The sequence below is a fragment of the Etheostoma spectabile genome, chromosome 13 (genome assembly GCF_008692095.1).
Source record: "Etheostoma spectabile isolate EspeVRDwgs_2016 chromosome 13, UIUC_Espe_1.0, whole genome shotgun sequence".
NCBI lineage: Eukaryota > Metazoa > Chordata > Actinopteri > Perciformes > Percidae > Etheostoma > Etheostoma spectabile.
In genome coordinates this window covers 811079-835257 of record NC_045745.1, presented here as the reverse complement: position 1 = coordinate 835257, position 24179 = coordinate 811079, and the positions used below count along the sequence as shown (strand labels likewise).

The 24179-nt window shown below is 39.3% G+C and overlaps 1 protein-coding gene and 2 long non-coding RNA genes across 12 annotated transcripts in view; all 3 read right to left on the bottom strand.

Moving 5' to 3' along the window:
• Positions 1-21980, bottom strand: part of bbx (BBX high mobility group box domain containing) — a 28374-nt gene extending 6394 nt beyond the window's left edge. The window contains exons 1-15 of one of the 10 annotated variants that reach the window (XM_032533540.1): positions 21859-21976; positions 20143-20205; positions 18674-18751; positions 14430-14601; positions 13558-13818; positions 11414-11621; positions 11251-11318; positions 10958-11032; positions 10481-10561; positions 7045-7110; positions 5384-6242; positions 4004-4136; positions 2288-2439; positions 2006-2095; positions 831-1025 (exon numbers count right to left, since the gene is read on the bottom strand). In XM_032533540.1, coding sequence (XP_032389431.1) covers positions 831-1025; positions 2006-2095; positions 2288-2439; positions 4004-4136; positions 5384-6242; positions 7045-7110; positions 10481-10561; positions 10958-11032; positions 11251-11318; positions 11414-11621; positions 13558-13818; positions 14430-14588 — 2347 coding nt within the window. In that variant the 5' untranslated portion in view covers positions 14589-14601; positions 18674-18751; positions 20143-20205; positions 21859-21976. Of the gene's footprint in view, positions 1-830; positions 1026-2005; positions 2096-2287; positions 2440-4003; positions 4137-5383; positions 6243-7044; positions 7111-10480; positions 10562-10957; positions 11033-11250; positions 11319-11413; positions 11622-13557; positions 13819-14429; positions 14602-18673; positions 18752-20142; positions 20266-21858 lie in introns of those variants that run through there. The other 9 variants (XM_032533541.1, XM_032533539.1, XM_032533547.1 and 6 more) reach the window with 9 other exon arrangements.
• On the bottom strand, positions 11934-12344 carry LOC116700405 (uncharacterized). The gene is made up of 3 exons (XR_004334642.1): positions 12255-12344; positions 12181-12182; positions 11934-12114 (listed from the first exon to the last, which is right to left on the bottom strand). It is a non-coding gene; the product is annotated as an uncharacterized LOC116700405 (long non-coding RNA).
• A 2095-nt stretch (positions 21981-24075) lies between the features above and the next one.
• The window catches only part of LOC116700433 (uncharacterized), a 23956-nt gene continuing 23852 nt past the window's right edge, over positions 24076-24179 (bottom strand). Inside the window, exon 3 of the long non-coding RNA XR_004334653.1 lies at positions 24076-24086. This is a non-coding gene — a long non-coding RNA (uncharacterized LOC116700433). The remainder of the gene's footprint in view (positions 24087-24179) is intronic.

Sequence of the window (24179 nt, the reverse complement as noted above, 5' to 3'; positions counted from 1 at the left end):
GTTTGTGGAGAGGCAGCGGATGCGAGGACATTAGGTGCACCGGTGCGGCCTAGAGGAAAAATGTTAGTTGCACCCTAGAGCCCTGTGAGCTAACGGACACTAACTAGCACCCTAGAGCCCTGTGAGCTAACAGACAGTACCTAGCACCATAGAGCCCTGTGAGCTAACAGACATAAACTAGCACCCTAGAGCCCTGTGAGCTAACAGACAGTACCTAGCACCATAGAGCCCTGTGAGCTAACAGACATAAACTAGCACCCTAGAGCCCTGTGAACTAACAGACGCTAACTAGTACCCTAGAGCCCTGTGAGCAAACAGATGCTAACTAGAACCCTAGAGCCCTGTGAGCTAACAGATGCTAACTAGAACCCTAGAGCCCTGTGAGCTAACAGACGCTAACTAGCACTTGTCACTGCTGTTGTCTGAAAAACAACACAGATGGGACAAAATGTTGAGTTGACTGGTAAACTGGTAAAACTTGTGACCAACGTATAACTGACTGGTATCTGTTGTGGAATTTTCCTCACGTTACTCTGTCCTCTGTGACTGTCTACGTCTAGAAACTAAGATGCGTGGTGCAGGGAACAACTCTGACTGGGACATGATCAGACAGGGGTTTACAGAGCTGTAGATTGGCTTTGCAAAAAAAAACAAAAAAACTGGAGCGTTCAATGAACGGAATCACACATTTAAAATATTGCTCGATTATGCAAATTTGATCATGGGAAATCGTGATTAAAATTTGATTCATTTTGCAGCCCTAGGACAAACTCATCTTTGTTACCGCCACACTGATCAATTGTTAAACTGATTTATGGTTGATCACTCACCCTCGGCTGGAGACACGCTGCCATCAGCTGTGCGCACCAAGTGTGTGATCTTGGTCTTCCTAGCCTTCCTCTTCTGGCTACCAACTAGCATCTCCATGCTAGTGTGGCCCTGGACATCTGGGCACATTATGGCAACAGGGGCACATGATTTGGCTTTTGAAGCTGAATCCAGCATGGTGGAATCACTCTGTACCACTGTTGTGGAGGGAAAAAAGTTCAGAATGGGTACATAGGTAACAATGAAAATCAGCAGTGTTTCAGTACTCGTCACAAGAAGGGAAGATACAGAGAAAACAGGTCCTTGTTCATTTGTTTAGTACAGAGCTATTCAACAGGGGGTCCGGGACCTGTAGTGGGTCCTCAGAGTCACTGCAGGGGGGAGGGGCACCAAATTATTGCACTTTTTTAAAAGTTTTTTTTCGAAAACTAAAATGTCTTAACATGAATCCAACATATTATTAGCAAATATAATTTGCTAATAATTTGCATGCACGCGCACGCACACGCACACACACACACACGATAGGCTTACAGGGTCATAGTCATTAAAGTAGCCCTCTACAGATGCAATTCTTCCAAAGGATTCACTGACACACGTGATTGTTTAAACATTAAAACATGATTTTATAAATCATGCCAACAATTATTATTTTAATAGCTTAGTATTCTATGCACTAAAAAGTTTGCATAAAGGCTTTAGGCTCCCCTGCATGTTATTGTAGGGCCAGTTAAATATGCAACTTCATTTTATACAATATATGTGGTAGGAGTCCCTGCTCCGTCTCTCAAAGTTAAGGGGGCCTTGGCTCAAAAACGTTGAAGACCCCTGGTTCAATGTCATTTTGACTTAACCAGATAAGTGTATTGTTTGCACATAGGCCTCAAAAGCTAATTTTGAATATAACATATAACAATATAAATGGTGCACATTGAAGCATGAGTGTTGTACATACATGACAGCCTATATTACTGCGAATAATGGCCTTTTTGTGCTTTAAAAAGGTTAATTCTATAATTCAGGTTGTTGTTATTTCATTAAAAGGGGATTTTAAAACAAAACTAGACATTCAAAATATTGTTTAGGAAATTCGGTAATAGGTAACTGCTACAGAAACACCTCTTAAAATGTTCACATCCCTGCTTTATAATGCACAAACATTGACATTCTAGTTCACCTTTGTCCACTGCACCTGGTTTCTCCTTTTTGTGTTTGTGCTTCCTAACAATCTTGTGGAATGAAGTCTTTTTCTGAGATGGAGATGGCCCTGATATAGCAACAAAAAAAGAAAAAGAAAAAAAGAGCATGGAAATGTTATGTTATGGAGTCGAGATGTTTTTTTTGCTTTAACAAAGAGAAAACAGGTCCTGAACAAGTGTGAAAAACATGACTCTACAATCAGCTGCAGAGAGGGGCATGGATGATCATTAGGTGGAGAAATATTTGATTTTTTTTTTACCTTTCCCCGCTTTAGAGACTTCTTCCGGGACAATGGGGCTGTCAGTCTTCTTCTTCTTTGCGACAGCAATCCCCTTCTTATCAAATGTCATTGGGCTATACTGTGGCAGACTGTTAAACTTCCTTTCAAACTCCTCCTCCAGTTTCCCGAGGCTGACAAGTCAAGTTCAGAGTTTACATAATTAAGCATATCATCAGCAGCCTAACCTAACCTTAAACAAAGCAGATGTCAAAGCATTCGTATTTCCCTGCAGAGATAAGCGTAACGTATCTTGGTCTAGTCCTGCAGGGGAAAACAGTGAGAGCATCACAACTAGCTTCCTCCTCACTAAATGCACGCACACGCACACGCACACGCACACTACAACTACTACACTACTACTACTACTACAGAAAGGTTGTTACATAGCTTCCATTTCATTTGTTCATAATGTTTTCTTCACGCAACTTGGTTGACAGTTAAATATGATGTAGTAACTGAAAACAAAATTATGACTAATCTGAAAAACTTAGCTATAATGAGAGAAACAAATTGTCTCCCCAGTTCTGTCTGACCACAGTGAGAAATCTGTAGCAGGAAAAGTTAACCCTCTCCTTGATTTGACGTTGTTTATGGAGAAGGAGAACCAGGACATGAGTCAAATGCAACGCTACCAAGCACGTCAGGCGACTTTCTTATATGAATCCATAAGAAACTAACGTTTGTTATTAGTGCAGATGAATAAGCAGCTAGATTTGTCAGCTGGTTGGTTGACCCTGATGTAGATCCCTATGCAGTTAGCTCCAATAGCTAATCCAGGGGACTACTTCCGGTTTACTTTGGGTCAGACTCAGAGACAATAGAGGGTCTGTGCAATATGTTGGCAACTGACTAGTAGTAATGTAATGTTCTTTTTTTATTCAATAGGATTTTGTACTTATTTATTACCTGCTACTATCGCACCAGCTATATTTATTAATCAACAGTTTCCTATATATTGACTGGTCTCTTTTAATCTAAATGTAGATCACTACTCACTGTTTGTAATGTATACAGCATCAATGTGCTCAAAATGCCAGGGGCAATGAAGTGTATTGTGTCATGTCGTAAAAAGGTTTCTGTGATATTGGCCTTTATTTGGAAAGGTTTAGGAGGCTTGCGCTGCTCATCTTGATGTATGTTATTTAGCTGGAGTCACATTCCTCAAATCTCTACACAATTATGAGAATAAGACACGGAGCAGGACTTGTGAACGGCATCCATAAATCCAGCAGATGTGATTATTGACTGGTGTAGTTGGGTTAAGAATAAGTAACAGAGTTAAATGGATGTACAAACAATATATATTGTTAGATATTTCAGATTTGCATTAGTACTGACAGGGGGCCATTCTATAACATGATTGTACCACATGCTACACAGAAAGGTACAAAATAGTCATAAATAGGGGTGGGAATCACCAGAGGCCTCACAATACCATATCATCACCATACTCGTGTCACAAAACGGTATTATTGCGATTTTAAACATATTGCATTATTGTGCGACATATTGCAATTTAATACCTTTTTTCCCATCTTCAAATGTTTCCCAATTTCTACTTATGTCCCCAAAAGGAACCGTTGTCAACATCTGTTTTATCTAAAAATATACATGTCTCTGTTTTTTCATCATTCAAATATTGCGATACTATGCTTTACCGACCCACCCCTAGTAATGAGACGTGACATGACTCACCCCTGTGAACATTCATCTTTGGACTTGGACTTTTTCAGCTTCTTGGGGTTGTTAGGTCCTATCTGAGAAACTGTCCAGCTGTCATCGCTCCAGTTTGCATCATGGTCTGAACCACGGAAAGCACCTCTTTTCCCTGCAGACACAAATACAACAATCCATTCATATACTGTATAGACATTCACTACATCAGTAGTCAATAGTAGCTTGGAGCTACTGCAGGGGGGGCCACCAACAGTCAATTTTTTAAGTTCTTTCAAAAACTAAAATGTCTTTACACAAAACTAACATATTATTCTGCCACATGTATTATTAACATTAAAACATGAGTCATAAAATTCCGCTGCATGATATGAGGAAAATATGCAATATCCGATAACGCTGTTAAATATTGCAATAACAATATTACTCACAATAAATAAACAGATCCTAATGTGTGCCGCTGCTTTCTGTTTTCTACTCAAATACATAACAGATTGGTTGTTGAGAAAGAAAAAAAAGAAAGAAAAATAATTATTGTATTAAAGCGCCCATATTATTCTTATTTTCAGGTTCATAATTGTATTCTGAGGTTGTACCAGAATAGGTTTACATGGTTTAATTTTCAAAAAAACACCGTATTCATGATGTACTGCACACTGCCACAGATCCTGTTTTGAACCTGTGTGTTTAGGTCTTTGTTTTAGCAACAGAGTGAGACATCTCACTTCTTTGTTGGGAGACGCACATGTGCAGTAGCTAGGTAAGATCACATCAGCTAGATAACTCTTTCTCCAATTTTGATCAGTACAAGGCAGGATTAGCTGGGAGACTTCTTCTAGACGAGGGGCACTTGTGGAATACCTGCAGAACAGGGACATGGAAGTAGTTATTTTGTAGATTATGGTGAACTAGTGTGTGTTGTAGCAGTGTTTTGCCATTGAGAACGAGCTAGCATGCTAGCGCTAGCATGCGCTACGGTTAGCCACCTCGTCTTGGCTAGTGACGTAGAAAGCCGTGCAGATGTTGAACAGCTCAAGGCAGCTTTTTGTTTGTATGCGTGTGGAAGCACCAGAGACACAAAATAATGCCCCAAATTTCAGAAAAAAAGTGTTTTTTTTCATAATATGGGTACTTTAAACAAATTAAAGATTTAATTGAACAAAAAAGGCTCTAAATCTAAAAAAAAGAATGCCAGTAACCATTTTAAAGTGCAGTTTTCTACTTAGTGTCTTTTGCAATGTGTATACTATAGGGCTGTAACAATACACCAAACCCAGGATTCGGTTCGTATCACGATATTTGACCCAAAACGTAGGAGACCCCTACACTACATAACATACACAGACTAGATCATGCCTTCTACATTTATGAATCATTTAGCCCTGGAATCGAAATGGATACCTCGGTCAATATTGGCCCTCAGTGAAGTCAGCATTCCTTCAGAAACCAGGGTTTTATACAAGGCGCCTTTACAGCTCCGCTCTGACTTCCTGGAGCCGTGGTTCTCTGGGTTGGAGTCAAAGGTCCCGTCATTCGACCGCTCCTTCCCCTTGTCTTCCTCTTTGAGCTTTGCAGGCGAGGGGCTGCCGGGGGAATGGTGGGCTTCTGCAGCGCTGCTCTGAAACTCTGAGCATCCTATACTGGCTTCTTCTGCTTCAGCCTTGGGACTGGCCTCAGCCATCTCTTCCTTCATTTCCACCTCAGAGGAACTGTACTGCCCACACTGCCCGCTGTCCTCCACCATCTCCTCCTCTCTTTCTTTGACAGGGGTCTTGACTTTGGGCTTACTCTTCTTTTTGGGCCCACCAGTGTTGCCGGCAATCGGACTGCTCGGGATCTTTTTCTTGGGCTTTTCCTCCATGTCCTTCCAAGCGCCTTTGGCCACTGCCTCAATTGTACTGAAGACACTGTCCACGTTTGATTCTGCATGGTTGCACTTCTTGATGATCTTCTTCGCCAAGCAAGGGATCTCGTCGTTATCATTCGACTTGGCCCCCTCCTTTTTCTTGCCCTTGTTTTTGACACGTGCGTTTTGGCTGCTGAGTTGTGGCTGGATGACATCGGTGGAGGTAGACGTGACAGAGGAGAGTGAAGGTACGAGGCCCGATGTGTGGGGGGAGGAAGGACAGTCGTCCTTGTCGGCTGTCTGCACCTTGCCCCCTGGCCTGCCGGTGGTTTGCTGGAGAGAGGCTGTAGAGCAGCTGTCCTTAGGCTCACATTCCACTGGGTCCATCTTTCCAGCTTCAGACGCTAAGCACATCTGACCAAACACAAGACAAAAACTCAATGTTAAGCAAACAAATATAAAATCTATGACCTAATAATACATCTCTACATTCCATTTCTATAGTTTTTGTCTAAGTGGATCATAAATGTCTACTAATTGCATTGTGTAACTTTTCTTCTATTGTTCTTATTAATCTTGCCATGACTGAATGCGTCTTTCCTCCTGGTGACAAAAACCTTTTACAGTGTGCCCGGAACAAATCTTTTATATTTTTAAGCACTATTTAGTTACACTAATGTGTTATCTACTGATAGCATTAATCTATTATTATTATTATTATTATTATTATTATTATTATTAACGTGTCAAATGACACAGGATCAGACTTATGCCAATGATTGAAAGACACACTTGTAATATGTGAACCTTTATCTGTTGGTCCCCGTGTATAGTTAAATAAACGGCAGTAAACTATTCCTTTTGACACTCATTACACGGTTTTTTTTGGGAATTATAAAATGTACTATCGTATATGGATAAAATGACAAAACGTATGGAAGTAAAGGGAGCAATTGTCATAATTAAGACTCCCTATCACTAAAAGCAACAAAATGCCAATGTTTGCTTTCTAGTTATAGCTCTTTCTTGCAACAAGCACACTCATGAACAAGGGAACTTTGTCAGCTTTATCACATTTTTACAATCTGTCAATCCCTGGCGTGAAAGATAAGTGATGTCATAGTCCAATCTGGTCAATCGGATGTTTTCTCCCCACTTATTGAAAAAATTCGCAATGTGTTACTATGAACTCTTTGCAAACTTTTAAATTCCTTACCTCAGCCAGCTGAAAGAGAGCGGACTGCCCGCATGGTTTTCCTTCAGGTGACGCAGAGAGAGATGACTGTGAACATACAGGAACATGGTTTGTCACATGTTGTGTTTTTAATAAGATCACAGTGCTTAAGAATAAATGTGGGCCTGTGCTTTAAAGTGGCTCATGAAGTGGGGATCATGAAGCTGGTTCTCTTGCTCTCATGATTGCTGATAACTCTAGGAGCATGTGGAGGCAGACAACATAGTCAGAAACAATATGAGATGAAACGGTGACACCCGCTGGAAAATTCATTTATAGCAACCGCTAAAAGTGATATTCAACAAAGTTGTGTGTGTGTGTGTGTGTGTTTTATATTCTAGTTTCTTCAAAGTAGCCACCCTTTGCTTTTTTGACAGCGCTGCAAACCCTTGGTGTTCTCTCAATGAGCTTCATGAGGTAGTCACCTGATATGGTTTTCACTTCACAGGTGTCAAGGTTAATGGAATTTCTTGCCTTATTAATGGAGTTGGGACCATCAGTTGTGTTGTGCAGAAGTCAGGTTGATACACAGCCGACAGCCCTATTGGACAACTGTTAGAATTCATATTATGGCAAGAACCAATCAGCTAAGTAAAGACAAACGAGCGGACATGAAGGTCAGTTTCCCCATCTGCAGTCACAAAAACCATCAAGTGCTACAACGAAACTGGCTCACATGAGGACCGCCCCAGGAAAGGAAGACCAAGAGTCACCTCTGCTGCTGAGGATAAGTTCAGCCTCAGAAATCGCAAGTTTCGCAGAAATCGCAAGAAGGAGAGTGATCAGTCACCGGACCTGAACCCAATCGAGATGGTTTGGGGTGAGCTGGACCGCAGAGAGAAGGCAAAAGGGCCTACAAGTGCTAAGCATCTCTAGGAACTCCTTCAAGACTGTTGGGAAACCATTTCAGGTGACTACCTCTCGAAGCTCATCAAGAGAATGCCAAGAGTGTGCAAAGCAGTAATCAGAGCAAAGGGTGGCTACTTTAAAGAAAATATAATATAAGACATGTTTTCAGTTATTTTGCACGTTTTTGTTAAGTACATAATTCCACATGTGTTTATTCATAGTTTTGATGCCTTCAGTGATAATCTACAATGTAATAGTCACAAAAACAAAGAAAACGCATTGAATGAGAAAGTGTGTCCAAACTTTTGGCCTGTACTGCACGCACGCACGCACGCACGCACTAGATTGAATGTCTAAATTTTTAAAAGTAAGGCTATAAGACTGTAAAGCCGTGTGGGAATTTTAAGTTAAAAATAAGGTAAGACTCTTTTAGCTGCCAGAGAGGAGAAATAAAAGCAGTTCATGTCTAAATATCTGACTGAAATGATGCATTTATTATCATGGGGGCTAATTAACAGTGTGGATTACCTTTCTAATAAAAGACAACAAAGTATGCCTTTTTAAAGGCTGCGTTACAGTAAAGTGATGTCATTTTTTGTGTTACCAGGCTGTTCCAGCTCTTCTATTACTTTTACCTTTACCTTCCTTTTAAATTCCACTGTGAAAAAGCACCAATTGTCAACCCTAAAATATCGCCCCAATATTGTCATTAAGGTATTAGGACTTTCGCAAAAGTCGCTTTTAAAATAGTTCCATAATATGTAATTTTCTCCATATCGCCCAGCCCTAGCTGCACAGCTGAATCAGAGTCTAAAAGCATAGACACTGTCAGAATTAAAGAAACTTTGCAAGGTAAATATCTGCTCTGTTGTACAACCTGATTTTCAGACCAAAGATTGTGGTGACTAGGGCTGCACAATTAATCAAATTTTAATCATAATCACGATTATGGCTTCCCATGATCAAATTTGCGTAATCAAGCGATATTTTAAATAAGTCATTCCGTTCATAGAACGCTCCAAGTTTCTTTGCAAAGCCAATCTCCGGCTCCATAAACTACTGTCTGATCATGTCCCAGTCAGAGTTGTTCCCTGCACTGCGCAGCTTAGTTTCTAGATGTAGACAGTCACAGAGGACAGAGTAACGGGAGGAAAACAGATAGCAGTTGGTCATACATCGGTCACAAGGTTTACCAGTAAACGCAACATTTTGTCCCGTCTGTGTTGTTTTTCAGACAACAGCAGTGACCAGTGCGAGTTAGTGTCCGTTAGCTCACAGGGCCCTAGGGTGCGAGTAGCATTTTTCCTCTAGGTTGCACCGGTGCACCCAATGTCCTCGCATCCGCTGCCTCTCAACAAACGAAGCAATGTTGTTTACATCGATATGTTTTAATGTTGCGTTATATGACCCATTCCTTCTGTAAAGCCGTGCCTGTGTCTCTCCTCTTACTCTCCACGCAGCCCCGCCCTAATTCACTCACACACGGCTCCTAGCAATACGGAGACAAAGCGGCGACAGCGCCAGTCCCCACTTCTGACATTTGTCCACAGTTTTAACTATTATTAACACAGCTGTATATTGTTAAGCAGGAGAGGCAAACCTGTATTTGTATTACTGTTACCGCGGGTCACTCTGCTATTGTGGACGCCACGGCAAAAAACACAGAAGAAGTTATTGAATGCAACTAAATTCAGTTCGTAGAGTAATAGCGTGTGAGACGGAGCCTGCTGGACCCATTCATAATGAGACAGCTGTCACTCTGTGAGAAGCGTCCATCTTTTATTCAGTTATTGTTGAAAACAAGTCAAGGACCTTTCTCAGAGATACGTTTTTTTAAATATATCCTAAGCTATTTATTTCAGATAATTTTCATTTACATGTGTTGCAGCTGTATGTCTGTACAACATAGAACTTCAACATAAGAGGAATGTAGCACAATATAGATGTGAAAGCAGTTATAAATAGCCTATGTGAATATAAAATTTGTTTTGGTTTAAATCAACAAATAATCGTGATAATTAATTGTTATCTCAATATTGATCAAAATAATCATGATTATCATTTTGGCCATAATCGTGCAGCCCTATTGGTGACTGATCCAATCCAGTGCAGCAGTGAACAACTCTTGAAAGCACACTGTCTGTACTCAGCAGCTTTCATGGAATCAAAGGGCCTGTTAGATTACTGGCATTTTGGCCTGAGGGGGGCGCTGAAATGGCTATGCAGATCATTTTTTTCCATGTTCTGGTTAGACATCGATGATTGTGGTTCCACAAATGATTGAAATGAGTCTGGTGTTTGCAGTGACATAGTGGATATGTAGCTCACCTAAATGCATCGCAGTCACTCTTAATGTTTTCAATCCCACCTGTGCTTTTCCTGCTATGACCAGTCTGCTGTGAAAAAGGTATATACTGTGGGGCAGCTTTGTATGTATGTCAGCAACTGCTTCAAAAGGTGTCTATGCACATTAACATTACGGTCATGAACCAAAGCAACAAGCAATGTTGTAGAAAAAAAACTCTAATGATATTTTGTGCATGATTAATGAATGGAAATACAGTTGTACCTCTGCCTGTGCGGAAGGGGCAGCCTTAACCCTGCTCTCAGTAATGTCAGGCACTCGGTTCGGTATTGTCCCAGACAACATCTGTAGATGGAAACGGGGCGAGCAAAAACAAGTCACTTCTGTAAGTTAATAAATAACATATCAGTGTTAAAGTGGGTTCAGCTATTCCACATTCACGTCATCAATCTTGGGGAAACTGGGTGTACAACCTTTTTGACAAATGTTGTTACTGAATCCTTTAATTTGAAATTACCAAATGTAAAATCACCCATTATGCAGAATTTCAGAATAACATACTGTTCATTATTAGATTCCAAGTATTGATACGTTAACATGTAATATCTGATAAAGGCGGGGGTAATTTGAACCACTATAAACTTCTGGGTAGCTTAATCTGTTATCATTTTTGTTGATTACTTTTTTGCGTTACTAAGCTGAAGTATAAAATAAACAGTATAGAGGGTAAAAGAAACACACCTCTTCCTCATCCCCTGGAAAGGAGTTCCCTTCGCTGGCTGTGTCAGGTAAACTAGATTTAGTGCTGGAAGGGATCTAGAGAGGTCAAGAACACTGGGGTTAGTCACTCCGGTAAATAAAACAAATTTTTAAATAGCATCATGTAAAAAAACACAAACGTTTGCTACAGATCAAACTAGCATCTGGGATTATTGGAGATACAATACAATTATCTTTAAGAACTTCCCTTTGCCTTCCTGAGGAGCTCAACAAAACAAAAAAATACACACAAGTGACCTCCAACAGTGACTTACCTCTCTGTTTGTGAGGGCATGCTCCCCAGCTAACAGCAGCATGCTAAGGCCTCCCATCTTTGTAGGGTCTGACAGAGAATGACAGTAATTACAAAAACAATCCAACATTTTGTCATACTGACATTGTACAAACCATCTGGTATTATACATATATTATACATACCTGCCATGGCAAAGTTTAACTGTGGCATGCTGTCAGTTTTGGGCACTTTTTTGGCAGTGGGGGAGTCCTTGGTGGAGTTGGAAGAGAAGGACCAAACTTTCTTGCGGGGGCTGCTGCTGACAGGCTGACAGGAAGGGCTCTTCACCGGCTTGCTGGTGGTGGGACACCACTTGTAACCCGGGTTGGCCTTCATAAAGGCATCCTTGTACTGAAAGGACAGAATGGATTTGGTTACAGCCCAAGTTTTTTACTAAAAACAGGAACTATTCTAAGGTATTATCTAATAAGAGAAACAGTCAGAAGTTCTATTAATCTGCTTTATCAGTACTGGGTGGGTCTGTTTTGATCTAGAACTGCAATAATTAATCCATTAGTCGTCGACTATTTTGATAACCGATTAATCAGTCATTTTTTCTGAAAAGAATGTAAAACTTATCTGATGGCAGCTTGTTAAATGTGACTATTTTCTAGCGTTTTCACTCCAGTAGGACAATAAAATAGGATAATAGGACTTTTTAGTAAAGTGTGATGTTATTCCGATGCTTTGGATTGGTTCTCCTGTTTGAAATTTGCACACCGCCCTTCTGAGGGTAAAATCGCCTCTCAAGCTGTCTGAGAGTTGCCACTGTGGCTATGGACAAAAACCCGTTCCAGTGCTGTAAATATAAAAATCATTTCAAACAAAAATCTGAGAAGGGTTCCTACATAACCGTGCAATGCAAAGAATGTTTGCCAGCTATAGATGTAAATGTCCAAACTCAGGAAACATCTGCAGGTATGTATGTATACATGTATTATGTGCACAGTACCTGCAAGCAATCATAATAAATAAATTAGGGACGACATGCATATCATCTGCATGACACACCGGGCTTCTAATGTGTATCGAAGATGTATTTTAGCAGCATATTTAGCTTGGTGCATATCCAGTAGTTGATAGTGGTCGCCATGCATAAGAAGCTAGTTATGTTAGCTAGCTGTAAGAATAGAAAAAAAAAAATAGAATAGGACATTGGTTTATTCAATAGTTTTTTCATTTCAGATTTGGGGCTGTGTGCCAGGTTATTATTTGTTTTGTTTTGTTATGATGACCTCAGAATGATCTCATATTAAAAACAGGTGCTGAAGTCTGACTTTGGGGTGGCTGTTCTTCAAAATGAAATGATTCCAGTTAGGGCTGGGCGATATGGTGAAAATCAGATATTGCGATATTCTTGTCCTAATACCTCGATGTTGATATTGTAGCAATATTATAGGGTTGACAATTGGTTCTTTAACAAAATATTTTCACAATGAGATTTTAGATGAAAAAAATGTCAGTAATGTCTAGTCTAATATCAAATATATCAATATAATATATAATTCCCAGCCCTAATTCCAATCTGAAATCATGTGATGAAGGATTTTAAAGGAGTGTGCTGCTGTAAGGTTAACACTGCCAGGTTTAACCATTTGAAAATGGTTCAATTAGTTAGAAAAGTAATCAAAACGTAATTAAATGTATTAAGTTCCATTACTTCGATAAAAGTAATTGAAATAGTTAATAGGGTCATTTGTAATCGGCAACCTATTACATTTCCAAAGTAACCTTTCCAACACTGTAATTCTCAAATCAAATATAATTGTGGGATTGTTAGCACAGAGTAGTGTTAATGGAAATACAGCACCTTCAAATACCCCAACACTCACAGTAAGAAGCTGATAGCAGGGCTTTTAAATGGTCTGTTTTACCACTCGTAATTATTTGTTTTGGGTGGTGACACGTGCAAAACAAATCTTTTTGGGACATTTTAGTGACACTTTCTATCTAATGTACCACCAAGAGTCAGTTAGAAATGTAAATGTGCTGTATTTTATATAGCGCTTTTCTAGTCTTAACGACTACTCAAAGCGCTTTTACATCATACAGGATACATTCACCATCCACACACAGGCTGCCGTACAAGGTGCCCCCTGCTCATCAGATAAACTCTCACACACATTCACACTCCGATGCGCAGCACCGGGGGCAACTCGGGGTTCAGTGTCTTGCCCAAGGACACTTGGGGCCAGGGATTGAACCACCAACCTTCCGATTGGCAGGTAACCACTCTACCACTGAGCCACAGCCGCCCCATATAATGGTAGTAGAAAAGCAGTGTCACCTCCTTGGCCATGTCTGTGTACTTCTGCTTCTCTTTGGGCTCCAGCACAGCCCACCAGTCAGCCAGGATCTTGGTGGCCCCGCGGTTATCCAGGCGAGGATGTTCTTGCCGCACCAGGGAACGGTGGCGTTTGCAGAAGAGGAGAAAGGCATTCATTGGCCGCCGTGCACGCTGCTCATTCGAGTCCTCCTCCACTTCCTCTGTTGTGCTTCCACACTGCACTTGCTGCGAGCCTTGGTCCTGGCCACACAGCTCTGGCTGCTAAGAACAAAGCCATAAATCAGAATCAGAACAAGAAAAGATTTTATTGGCCCAATAAGTACACATTATGAGGAATTTGACTTGGTGAAAGGTGCACACATAAACAAATGTTAATATAAAATAAACAATTAATACATAAAAACAAATATCTACAGTACAAAAAAGGTAACTGTTGCATTACAAAAAATTGCAGATGGGCAGATGTACAGTGCACATGAAGTGCAAGTGTACTGAATAGGGTTTGGAGGAAGGGGGGGGTTAAGAGCTAGCATCAATATCATAATCACGATTGCCATTGACACATATCTTGTCAATGGAAAGATACGTGTCAAATCATTTTGAACCGAGTATTGTGGTGCTGATGGTCCAACCTACATATCCTACAGACTAAAGAAAGAAATCTCTATTTGGTACAGATTGTTGCAAAAAAATATTTAAGAATTTTAATTTCTTTTAATTTTAATAATTGTCCGTGAAAGTGTCATTTCAATCCCGGCAATATCGCGAATCATGTCGCAAATGCAATATCAGTCAAAATAATGGCAAAGATGTTTTCCCCGTATCGTGCAGCCCTAGATTAAATGACCTGTCAAGTCGTCAAACCCACTCACCTTCTCCAGCTCCTCTTCATCCTCCTCTTCCTCCTCCTCAGAGAAATCCAGAGCCTTCTTGGACAGGAGTGGGTGCCACTGCAGGCACTTGCGTTTGGGGCGCTTGCCAGTGACCTCCCCTGCAACAGGTGGCTCCTTACCTCTGCCTCCACCCTTCATGGTACTACCGCACCTAAACAACCACAGATGGGCACACCATAATGTCTTAATGTGCATCACTGGTTATGTAAAATCATTATTAGTGTTATTATGAAAGGAGAGCTACCTGCTGCCATGATAGTTAGTGTTGGCGGTTTGTAATTGTGAGTGTGATGATACGTGCCGTAATGTGCATGACCTAACCAGAACATGCAATGACTTTAGACAGGCTTGCCAAATATGTATGTAATTTATGATATAAACATTATTAATCACATCAAGCTAAATTTCCATACGAGTAAATAATTATCAATACAGATTGGATCCTGAGAAACTGATCTGTAATACATTTAAATGTGCTTGTCATAATTATCAAAAGTAATTAGCAAAATGAGTTGAACTCTGGCTTCCAGCTATAGTAAAAATAATTCTAAATACCAAAATGGCTGCCAATCTCTGTCCATGTCAGATAAAAGGCACGAGGAAAGTGGGATTGATTTAAAGCTCAAAGTCTCTTTAAACCCCTCAATTGCAGTTTCTGTCTTCATTTGATTTAATTATAGAGGAGCAAGTTAGCAGCTTAATGATCCCCCCACTGACCATTGTTTCATCAGCCTTAATTTACTATGCTAATTTTCTCTCTTAACTTGCCTTAGAGGACCCATGAGTAACATCACAGTAAGCTACAAAGAAAGGTGATTTACAACTGATGTACTTAGTAGTGCCTTAGATATTAAATTAGATAGACTTACTATCAAATAATGGTCTAAAAGTTACAGAGCTGTACTTTAATATCAATGAGAAGAATTGATACCAATGAGTATTAAGTGGATGTACATATGTCATGGTCCAGAATGTCTCACTGCGATTGCAAAGCAATCATTCCAATCTAGACTACTTCTAAGTATTTCCATCCATGCTTTATTTCCCCACACGCTGGAGTGCTCTTATTATGAAGCTGCAACAGGAGGCCCAGCTACAGTCATAAAGATAGAAATGTAATATTTGTCAATGGCAAGATATGTGTCAAACCGTTTTGAATTGAGTATTGTGGTGCTGATTTTCCGACCAACAAATCCTATCCTACAGACTAAAGAAAATAATCTCTCTTTTGGAACAGATTTTTATTTAACGTTAACGTGTCATTTCTGTCCCTCCAGTATCGTGAATCATGTCGTAATTGCAATATCAGTCAAAATTATGGAAAAAATATGGACATTTTTGGCATTTTGTTGGAGGCTCATTTGGAAATATTTTTAAAAAAAGGTTAAAGAATGTGCAGTTGAAGTTTGACTATGTTGAGTGGGCAGAAGTGTCCTAACATTGTTCTACAAAGCTTTGATCATGTTGGCTTGGAATCACTAAATGTTTTACTTGTAAAGAAGCCTAAGATTATGATTTGACAATATTAAAGTGATTTGAATATATATAGCATGTGTTTTTTGTAGGGCTGCACGATATGAGAAAAACTAACAATTTTTTACTTGCGATAAATAAGCAGATATTAAAGTGTTTTCAGTTCTTTTTTTTTAAGAATATTGTTTGGCCATTTTAGGCCTTTATTTTGACAGGTTAATGCATCCAAAATATTTATCACTTAGAAAATGTAGGTATTCCCCTGATGGAACTATAGTCAGGATTTTCATAATAATTATGACTATTAATTACTATACTATATTACTACATAATACTAATTATAACTACATCCTCAATTGTATGTTTAATCACTGTTATAAGATGAGTTCAAGATCACTGAACTACATGGTATTTGGAGCTGGTGGTATTTGGAGTTGAGTTCCAGACACTTATAAATGATCATCATTTCACATCATCACCGGCAGGTGAAGTGTCACACCATAGGCTTTATTACATGGTTGACAAAAAGGAGTGCCTCCTACCTGCCATGGACATGGGGTTTTTGTGTTGCATTGTGGGCAAGAAGAAAACACGGGAAGAAAACCGACGACTGATGATTGGAATCTGACCAAAATATGTTTGTACTAGTCAGCGCTGTTGACCAGTGGGCAACTGGCTCTTCTCCGTTACTGGTCACTACAAGGGCCACGCAAGAGCATTTTGGACGCTTTGCTTTCTTAGAGCTTTCCTTAGCAGGTTTTTGTTGCGGGGAAAAAAAGGTACCAGGAACAAAGGCACAACAGAAAGTGGTGAGTTAGCCGCAGACCTCAAGAACTGCTGCAGTCCATCGCATCAGTAGTTACATAAAGTGATTTAAAAGTGAAATGTTACCTTGATTCTGCCATGTTGCCACATGTTGGAGTTGAGGGGTCACAGAGAATTGAGGACTTCTTTATAAATATTATGGGAACACCACGGTACAATAATTGGATTTTTCCTTTTTTCCTTACACTCTCATGAAGGTATTGAACAATTATCGGGCCGATACTTGGCAATTTGCACATTATCTGTATCTGTGTTTTATTTTACCAATAAAGTTAATAAAAAGACCGCTAGTTTGGCTCAGCTACAATGTAAGCAGTCTGCAACACCTGCAAACAAACTGTTAGCATGAACATCAGGAAACTATTTTACTGGATATAATGTTTAAAGTTTCAGTTTTATTAAAAATAACTGCTTAAAGCTTTTAAACAAAAAATTGTGTTGAAGGCTGTAACATTCCAAACTGTTCATGTTGACAAAAATTTTCATTCTTACTGTAAATGCATATTGGTTCAGGATTTCATTAACTACTAATAATTGGTATTGGCCCTAAAAAACTGTATTGGTCCACCCCTATGCTCATGTGTCATCAATAATGTGTCTTATAATGGACTGCAGCTGTGCTACTCAATATAAGTCATTCAGCAAAACAATGGCTAAATGTAACAAAGTCAAGAAAAGTCAATTGCACCTGACCCCTTTTCACGTTGATGCACTGTATTCAACTTAAGGGTAACTACCGTTTTTTCCAACCTGGACCCTATTTTCCTATGTTTGTGTGTCTAAGTGACTGATGGGAACAACAATCTTTGACATTGATCCAGTATTAAGCGAGATCGCTGCAATAGGCAGCAGCAAAACAAGCTACAATGTAAGTTAATAGGACAATTGTCCAGCTTGTATTTACCTCCACAAGTGTGCTAGTTTTGCCACTGACAGGCTCAGATTAATATTCTAAGTGTCTGAACACATTATGGAAAGGATTTCTAAGGAGGTCGACCTTTCTGTTAAAGAGTAAGATCATTTTTTTTAAACAAAAAAAAACATCCACCAAATGACATTCGCTAAACCAGCTGTTAATAAACAGTAATTTTAGCATCGTAAAATACAATACGACAGAAACAAAATAAAAACCATGAAAAGCTGTTTTGTATTGTCTTTCCACTTTTCCAACCTTCACAACGCTAGTTTTTGTTGAAATAAACACAAAGTTTACAGATTTACATGTGAAAATATGTTGGCTCTATACACGCTAAAACTATTTCTTATTTTAAATGGAGTCTGGTGGGTTTAGCGCTAGCGACTTCATTGCCGTTTCCAGTTAAACAGAAAGGTCTTAAAGAGGTTTTAAAGGTTTATCTCTGAAGGGATCCTTTCATAATTTTGTCAAACACTTATAATAATAATCTGAGCCAGTCGGTGGCAAAACAATCACTTTTGTGGAGGTGATTACAAGCTGGATAATTGCCCTATTAACTTACATTGTAGCTTGTCTCGCTTAAACTGGACCAGTTTCAAAGATACTTGTTCCCATCAGTCACTTGGACACAAAAAAATAAGGTCCAAGTTGAAAAAAAAACGGTAGTTACCTTTTAAGGTCTCTAAGTGACGTCATATAAAACCCAAGAGAGGTTTATGTCAAAAAGTATTCATAGCAATATGTTGTCTTTAGATTATCTGCACACTTAATGTTCTGCATACATACAAATCAGCAAAACTACTGATCATTGGTAATTAATAATGTCTGTATATTTTCCATCACTGGTTTGAATTCCTCTACATGTTTGCACTTGTTCTGTGTCTATGACATAAATGAAATTAGCAATCAATCAATGAATGAATGACTCAATGTATTCCTCTGGACATCATCCAGACTAGATGCCAGTGTGTGTATTTATGAATGTTGAGTGGAAAACGGGGATACTTACTGAAGAAAAAAGTATGGAAATGCTGTATGAGTGATGAAGATGAATCTGCCACAGCCTTTGTCATGCAATGACGATGACCTATAAAATACAAGACACCGTTCTCAGTCATGTTACACTGTCATCTCTGCAACAATTTCCCAACAACAGGAGCTGGGCTGCAGGGGGGGGGGAGAAAAAAAATGTGTGCATAGCAACTTTAATAGATCATTCGTGGTTGACACTGCAAAGCACAAGACCTCGCCAGCTTCGATGTACGGTGGGACATTTTGTCTGATCTGATTACTGATCACTTCAATCGTGCAGTCGATCCGCCCTTGTGGCCAAAACCAAACATGTAGGCCAAAAACCCTTCGACCACTGCATGCATTTCATAAAGTATACGGCCGAAATGAAGCAGGCACAGTTGCAGTGACTATTTTTGCTACGCAGAGGTTTAACGTTAGTTGTGTTGTGCTCAGGTAAAACTGCTGATGCCCGATCGGACTGCCTGCCTTGGGAGTGTAAGTCTTGAGCTACTGTATCGAGCTTCTCGCGCACATTATCAGCACATAACGTGCGAGGTATGCGAATAAACGATCCGTTTGCCTACCTAATGTGCTCCCATCTCTAAGCACACATTTTCATCTCCGTGCAAAATGTCGATCTGAGCTCTGACAAGACAGACGAGCCGAATGAGAGTCCATCTTGCTTTGGTGTGGAGGAGAAACCCCAAGTACGTTACAGTAGTGGGGATATTTTACTCCTGTCAAACTCTCCGATGACAATGTCGCCGAAATGTCTCCCACTCCGAGTTGGAAAACATCCACAGTGATAAATTAAACTGGGGATTTTCTCTCCAGGCACATGCATCTGTGGGCAACGTTTTGCTGGCCAGTGGCTCCATTTCCTAGCAGTGTTACTAGGAATAAAAGTAGCTAGTTAGCTTGCTAGCTCTACAGCCTGCTAACTGGACGTGTCACGGTTTTAACATGCAATGGTTTCCCAAACAGTATTAGCTTGTCGTACAGCTGCTGACAAAACCAATGGACTGAACTGTGGTCGAAATGGCCGTTTGTGCTGTTGCAACAGTCCGTTTACATACAACGCAGGTTCGTGGCTATGTATTTGATGCGGATAGGAAGAGGAGGAGGAGGGGGGGGGAGGCAAGTCATACCACCTCACTGAGAAACAGTTGCTTTGCCATTTATTTCACACGGCGATTTCAAACAGGAGTGCAGACATATTTAAGCAACACAGTAACAGTGACAACGTCTGGTGTATCACGCTGGTTCTCAATGAAATGTCGATGGCAAACCAACAAATTCAAAGGGGAAAAGCCAGCAGGCGGACATCATGTCCAAAGCTGCGATAATAACAATTTTTCAGAGTGACTGACTGAGAGGTTGAGAAAATAGCGAGCGGGTTTTAACGGGAAATCAATGAAAGCACAAGTTCTCTGTCATGAACGTCTCCTTAATGTCTGAACATACCTCTAATATCCTGCTCAAGTGCCGGGGGGGGCCTCTCATCATTGGTGCCGTCCACCTTTATAACTTATTGACACATCATAACAGTTCAGCACTGGCTGTACTAAACACAGCTGTGTGAAGTCCCTCCAAATAAGACCCGAGCAAACCGGAAGCACAGCCGTATGTAACCAAAATAAAGACACTTTTGCAAATATTAACGAAGCTTATTATCCTTCCATATTGGAAAATGAGTTGGAATGGATTCTGTCGAGACACAGATGTTCCAAGTCGGGAGTCAATACAACATTGTCTCATGAGCCCTGAACCTTTAAAGTATTTTTAAAGCAGCATTTGTATTACATTCCAATTAAATATGCATTGACGTAGATTTTTTTTTTTTTAAGTAAGCTTGTGTTGTAATTAAATACCTACAACACAAGGCTAGTTTACGGTAGGCTACCTTTCAACGACAAAGGCAATTCAAAGGCAACACCGGACAATACAAAAAGTCACATTGAAATAGGATTTTAATAGAGTATAAGAAAATAAAAAAAAATCGATGGAAAAATTCTTCAAGATAAACCGGGATTAGCCGCCTATTAAGTGCTGTAAAAAGGAAAATGCCCTACAAAAAGAAAACTCTTTAGTCAATTCATAAATTATAGAACTAATAGAGGCCGAAAATTAATCTAAAAAATATACAATCTAAAAAATAATTAACTGATATTATCAGGTTATGTGAGAAGGAATACTATAATACAATATTGGAGGATAACAAAAACAGCATTAAAGGCACAGGCATTGCGTGTGTAACAGTGTTATTAGACATGGAATTATAGAAACTCAGGTTAGCCGCAGTGTTTTATTGATAACGATAAGACCAATAATAATAATAATAATAATAATAATAATAATAATAATAATAATAATAATAATATGGATGATGTGGTTAACGAAAAAGAGCAACAAGGATAAACAGTGTAGAATATGACAAACGCACTAGGACTATATCAATAATATGGATGATGGGTAGGATTGATAGAAACACAAGTTCTTTTTTTTCTACATATGGAGCAGTAAGAATAGGAAGCCTAATGCTGTTGCACCCGTACTCTGTCAGTAAAATGTAGATTAGGAAAATATTAAACAGTGGCATTAAATATATGCATGAAATGCTGTTTCCAACATAAATTCAAGTCGATAATTTTATTGTCACAATGTCAACCGGAAGTCCTGTTTGTCATTGTGTGTAACTTGACAGTGGTACAGAAACGCAGCACTTCGCTAGATGATGATTTTTACTGTCGGCGAAGGCGACACATTAAACGACCTCAGTCCACGAAAGTAACACCACAATGCGTTCATTCTGGCAGAAATACAGACTTGTTCAGTCATATAATTTTAGAGAAATCACTTTCGCTTTCCTCGAGGTGGGAGAAAATTCTCATCTCAGCTAACCTATATCCCTCCCCTCCCCCGGTTTGCAAAGTGCTCCTACCCAGCCTGGCCTGTACTTGCTTACAACATCCCTGACTTAACTTTACCTTACAGCAATGGTCCGATTAACAAAGTCGCCGAAAAGCTGCCAGCTACATCACAAAACACCGATAACGATTTCCTAAACCTTGGTTACCATCTATCTCAGTTTAGTAACTACTTGTTTCCTGGGTGTTTGTGCGCGTGATAACAGATACAAAATGTTACCGAAATGTATCACCGTAGTTTAACTGTACATACCTGCCAGTAGCAATGTAGTAAACGAGGGGCTAGTTGCTTAAATCTTCTTTAAAAAGCTTTAGACGTGAAATTGTCAAACAGTTTTGCAGCACACTGTACATTGACAATATCCACCCCGGCATGTAATGCCGTATGTGAGTGGACACTCCTTTTGATGGACAGTTGGAATGCACCAATGAGAAGCGACGTTATATTCTAGTGTTTTGAGATCAGGGTAACGTCCTCAAATTTAATGTTCAGGACACATGTGGTAGATTTAGGCCTAAACAATGCAACGTAACGACGATTTAAACGTAATGTGTGCCTGTGGTATTCAGTAGTGGAACTACATTGGCCTGCTGGTATTACATGGTGTGCTTTTAATCTCCTAAATAATGCTACTATAGCCTGTCCAAGCTTTTGAGCACTAGATGTACTTAGGTTTTCTTCAGAGGAGATAGTATGAACATGTTCATGTAAGTAAACTGTTCTTGTAAGTGTCTCTGAGCAACCTGCTTTTTGATTAATTGTGTTAGTTAATCAGGTAGAGGTGGTCAGCTGACCTTAAATTGAAAAAGACTGGTCACAATCTAATGATATACATATAATATCCAACTTGGCTACAGAGGCTGCAGAAATAAATTTAATTCTGAATCTGGGGTGTGTCAGTGCTGTATTTCCCAAAACTATGACATGATGATGATGATAATGATGATGATGATGATGAGTGATGATGATTCGGAATTCACAATAAACAGCACTGACTGACACTGAATTGATTAATCTAATACTAGTGTTATTTGGCAGTCAAACAGAGTTACAATGTGCTTAATGCATTATGGGAAAATCAAGATTAAACAATTCAGCTCAATAAAATGAAATAAAATCTAGTCTTTATTTGGGAGGGAGAGAGAAGGGCCCTGCTGGAGGATCTGAGCCTGGTTCACAGTGGAGCACAAATTCACCAAGATCACTGGGAGCCATCTAGAAAGTACTGTAAAAATGAAAAACCTCTATATGCATAATTTATAAATTATATAACTAATCGAGGCAGGAAATAAATATGAAAATAACTTATTATGAGGATGTTAGATACATACACAGATGTACAGTGTTAGAGGATAACAACACTGCTTTAAAGGCATATGGAATGTGTTAAACAGAATAGAGAAATGGATCTATAGAACTCAGGTTACCCTCAGTGTTTTATTGATGACGATAAGACCAATAATAACACAAATAACATGGATGACGTGGTTCATGAAAAAGCAATAAACAATTTAAAATATCATAGACACACTGTTTTTAAAATTACATGTTCTGAAGATCATGGGTCTGGTAGATAGACAGACGATATGACTGCACACATAATGTATGAAGCAAGAAACTACTTGCTTCTGGGTAACAAACAAAATGTTCTCGGACAGAGAGGACGGTCATCATTTAAGAGTTAATTCATGAAAAAAAACTCAATGTGTGGGATGAGTTTGTGGAACGGTTTGGAAATAGAACTTAAGCATAGCCCAAAATATAAATTAATTTAGGATGTACAAAATATATAATTCGCAAGAGGTATAGGGAATAAGAAGTTACATAGGATTGACGCTGGGTTTCTGCATTATAGCATTGGATTTGTTGTTTGACTAAATAGGATTTCATCGTTAGATAATATAAGTGAAAACTTCTCCCTACTCCTTTATTCATATTTATGATCATTTATTTATAAAGAGTGTTTTATACGTTTACTGTTCCTTTAATGTATTATCATTAACATCCTTTTTACAACACAGTGCTGTTGTCTTCAGTTCCGTGTTAAAATAACAACTGAATATGTTTGACATTGATCTAATTTGATGTCAGACAGGGCCCAACATTGATAGAGGACCTTGATAACATTGCACCTACTCACCAGCAGATGGCAAACAATGCATATGAGATAGCACCCATGAACGTTTGAGTTTAGACAGGAACTGTCAATAGTCAACTGTTTGAGAAACATGAAGTTGCATTAATGGGTTTTTGGAAAAGAGGAAATGGAGTGAGGCGTAACAGCACATACTCCAGTCTGTGGCCCTCCCGTCTTTCAGAGGCCATGGCTGGATCCTCCTGTTGCTTCAAAGCACACATTCAGCACATTGGCCTTTAATGGGTCATATTTCATGCTGAACTAAGGAAGAGCATATCAAAAACAAGAAATAAACATTAATAATGAGCAATAATAAGCAATAATTATAGAATCAGGGGGAGTGCTGCCTTTTTTTAAAATCTTTTTCTTACTTTTCTCATTCATTATTGTATCTTTGTTAGTGGTGTGTTGTTTTAAATCTGTGGTTTTATCTGTT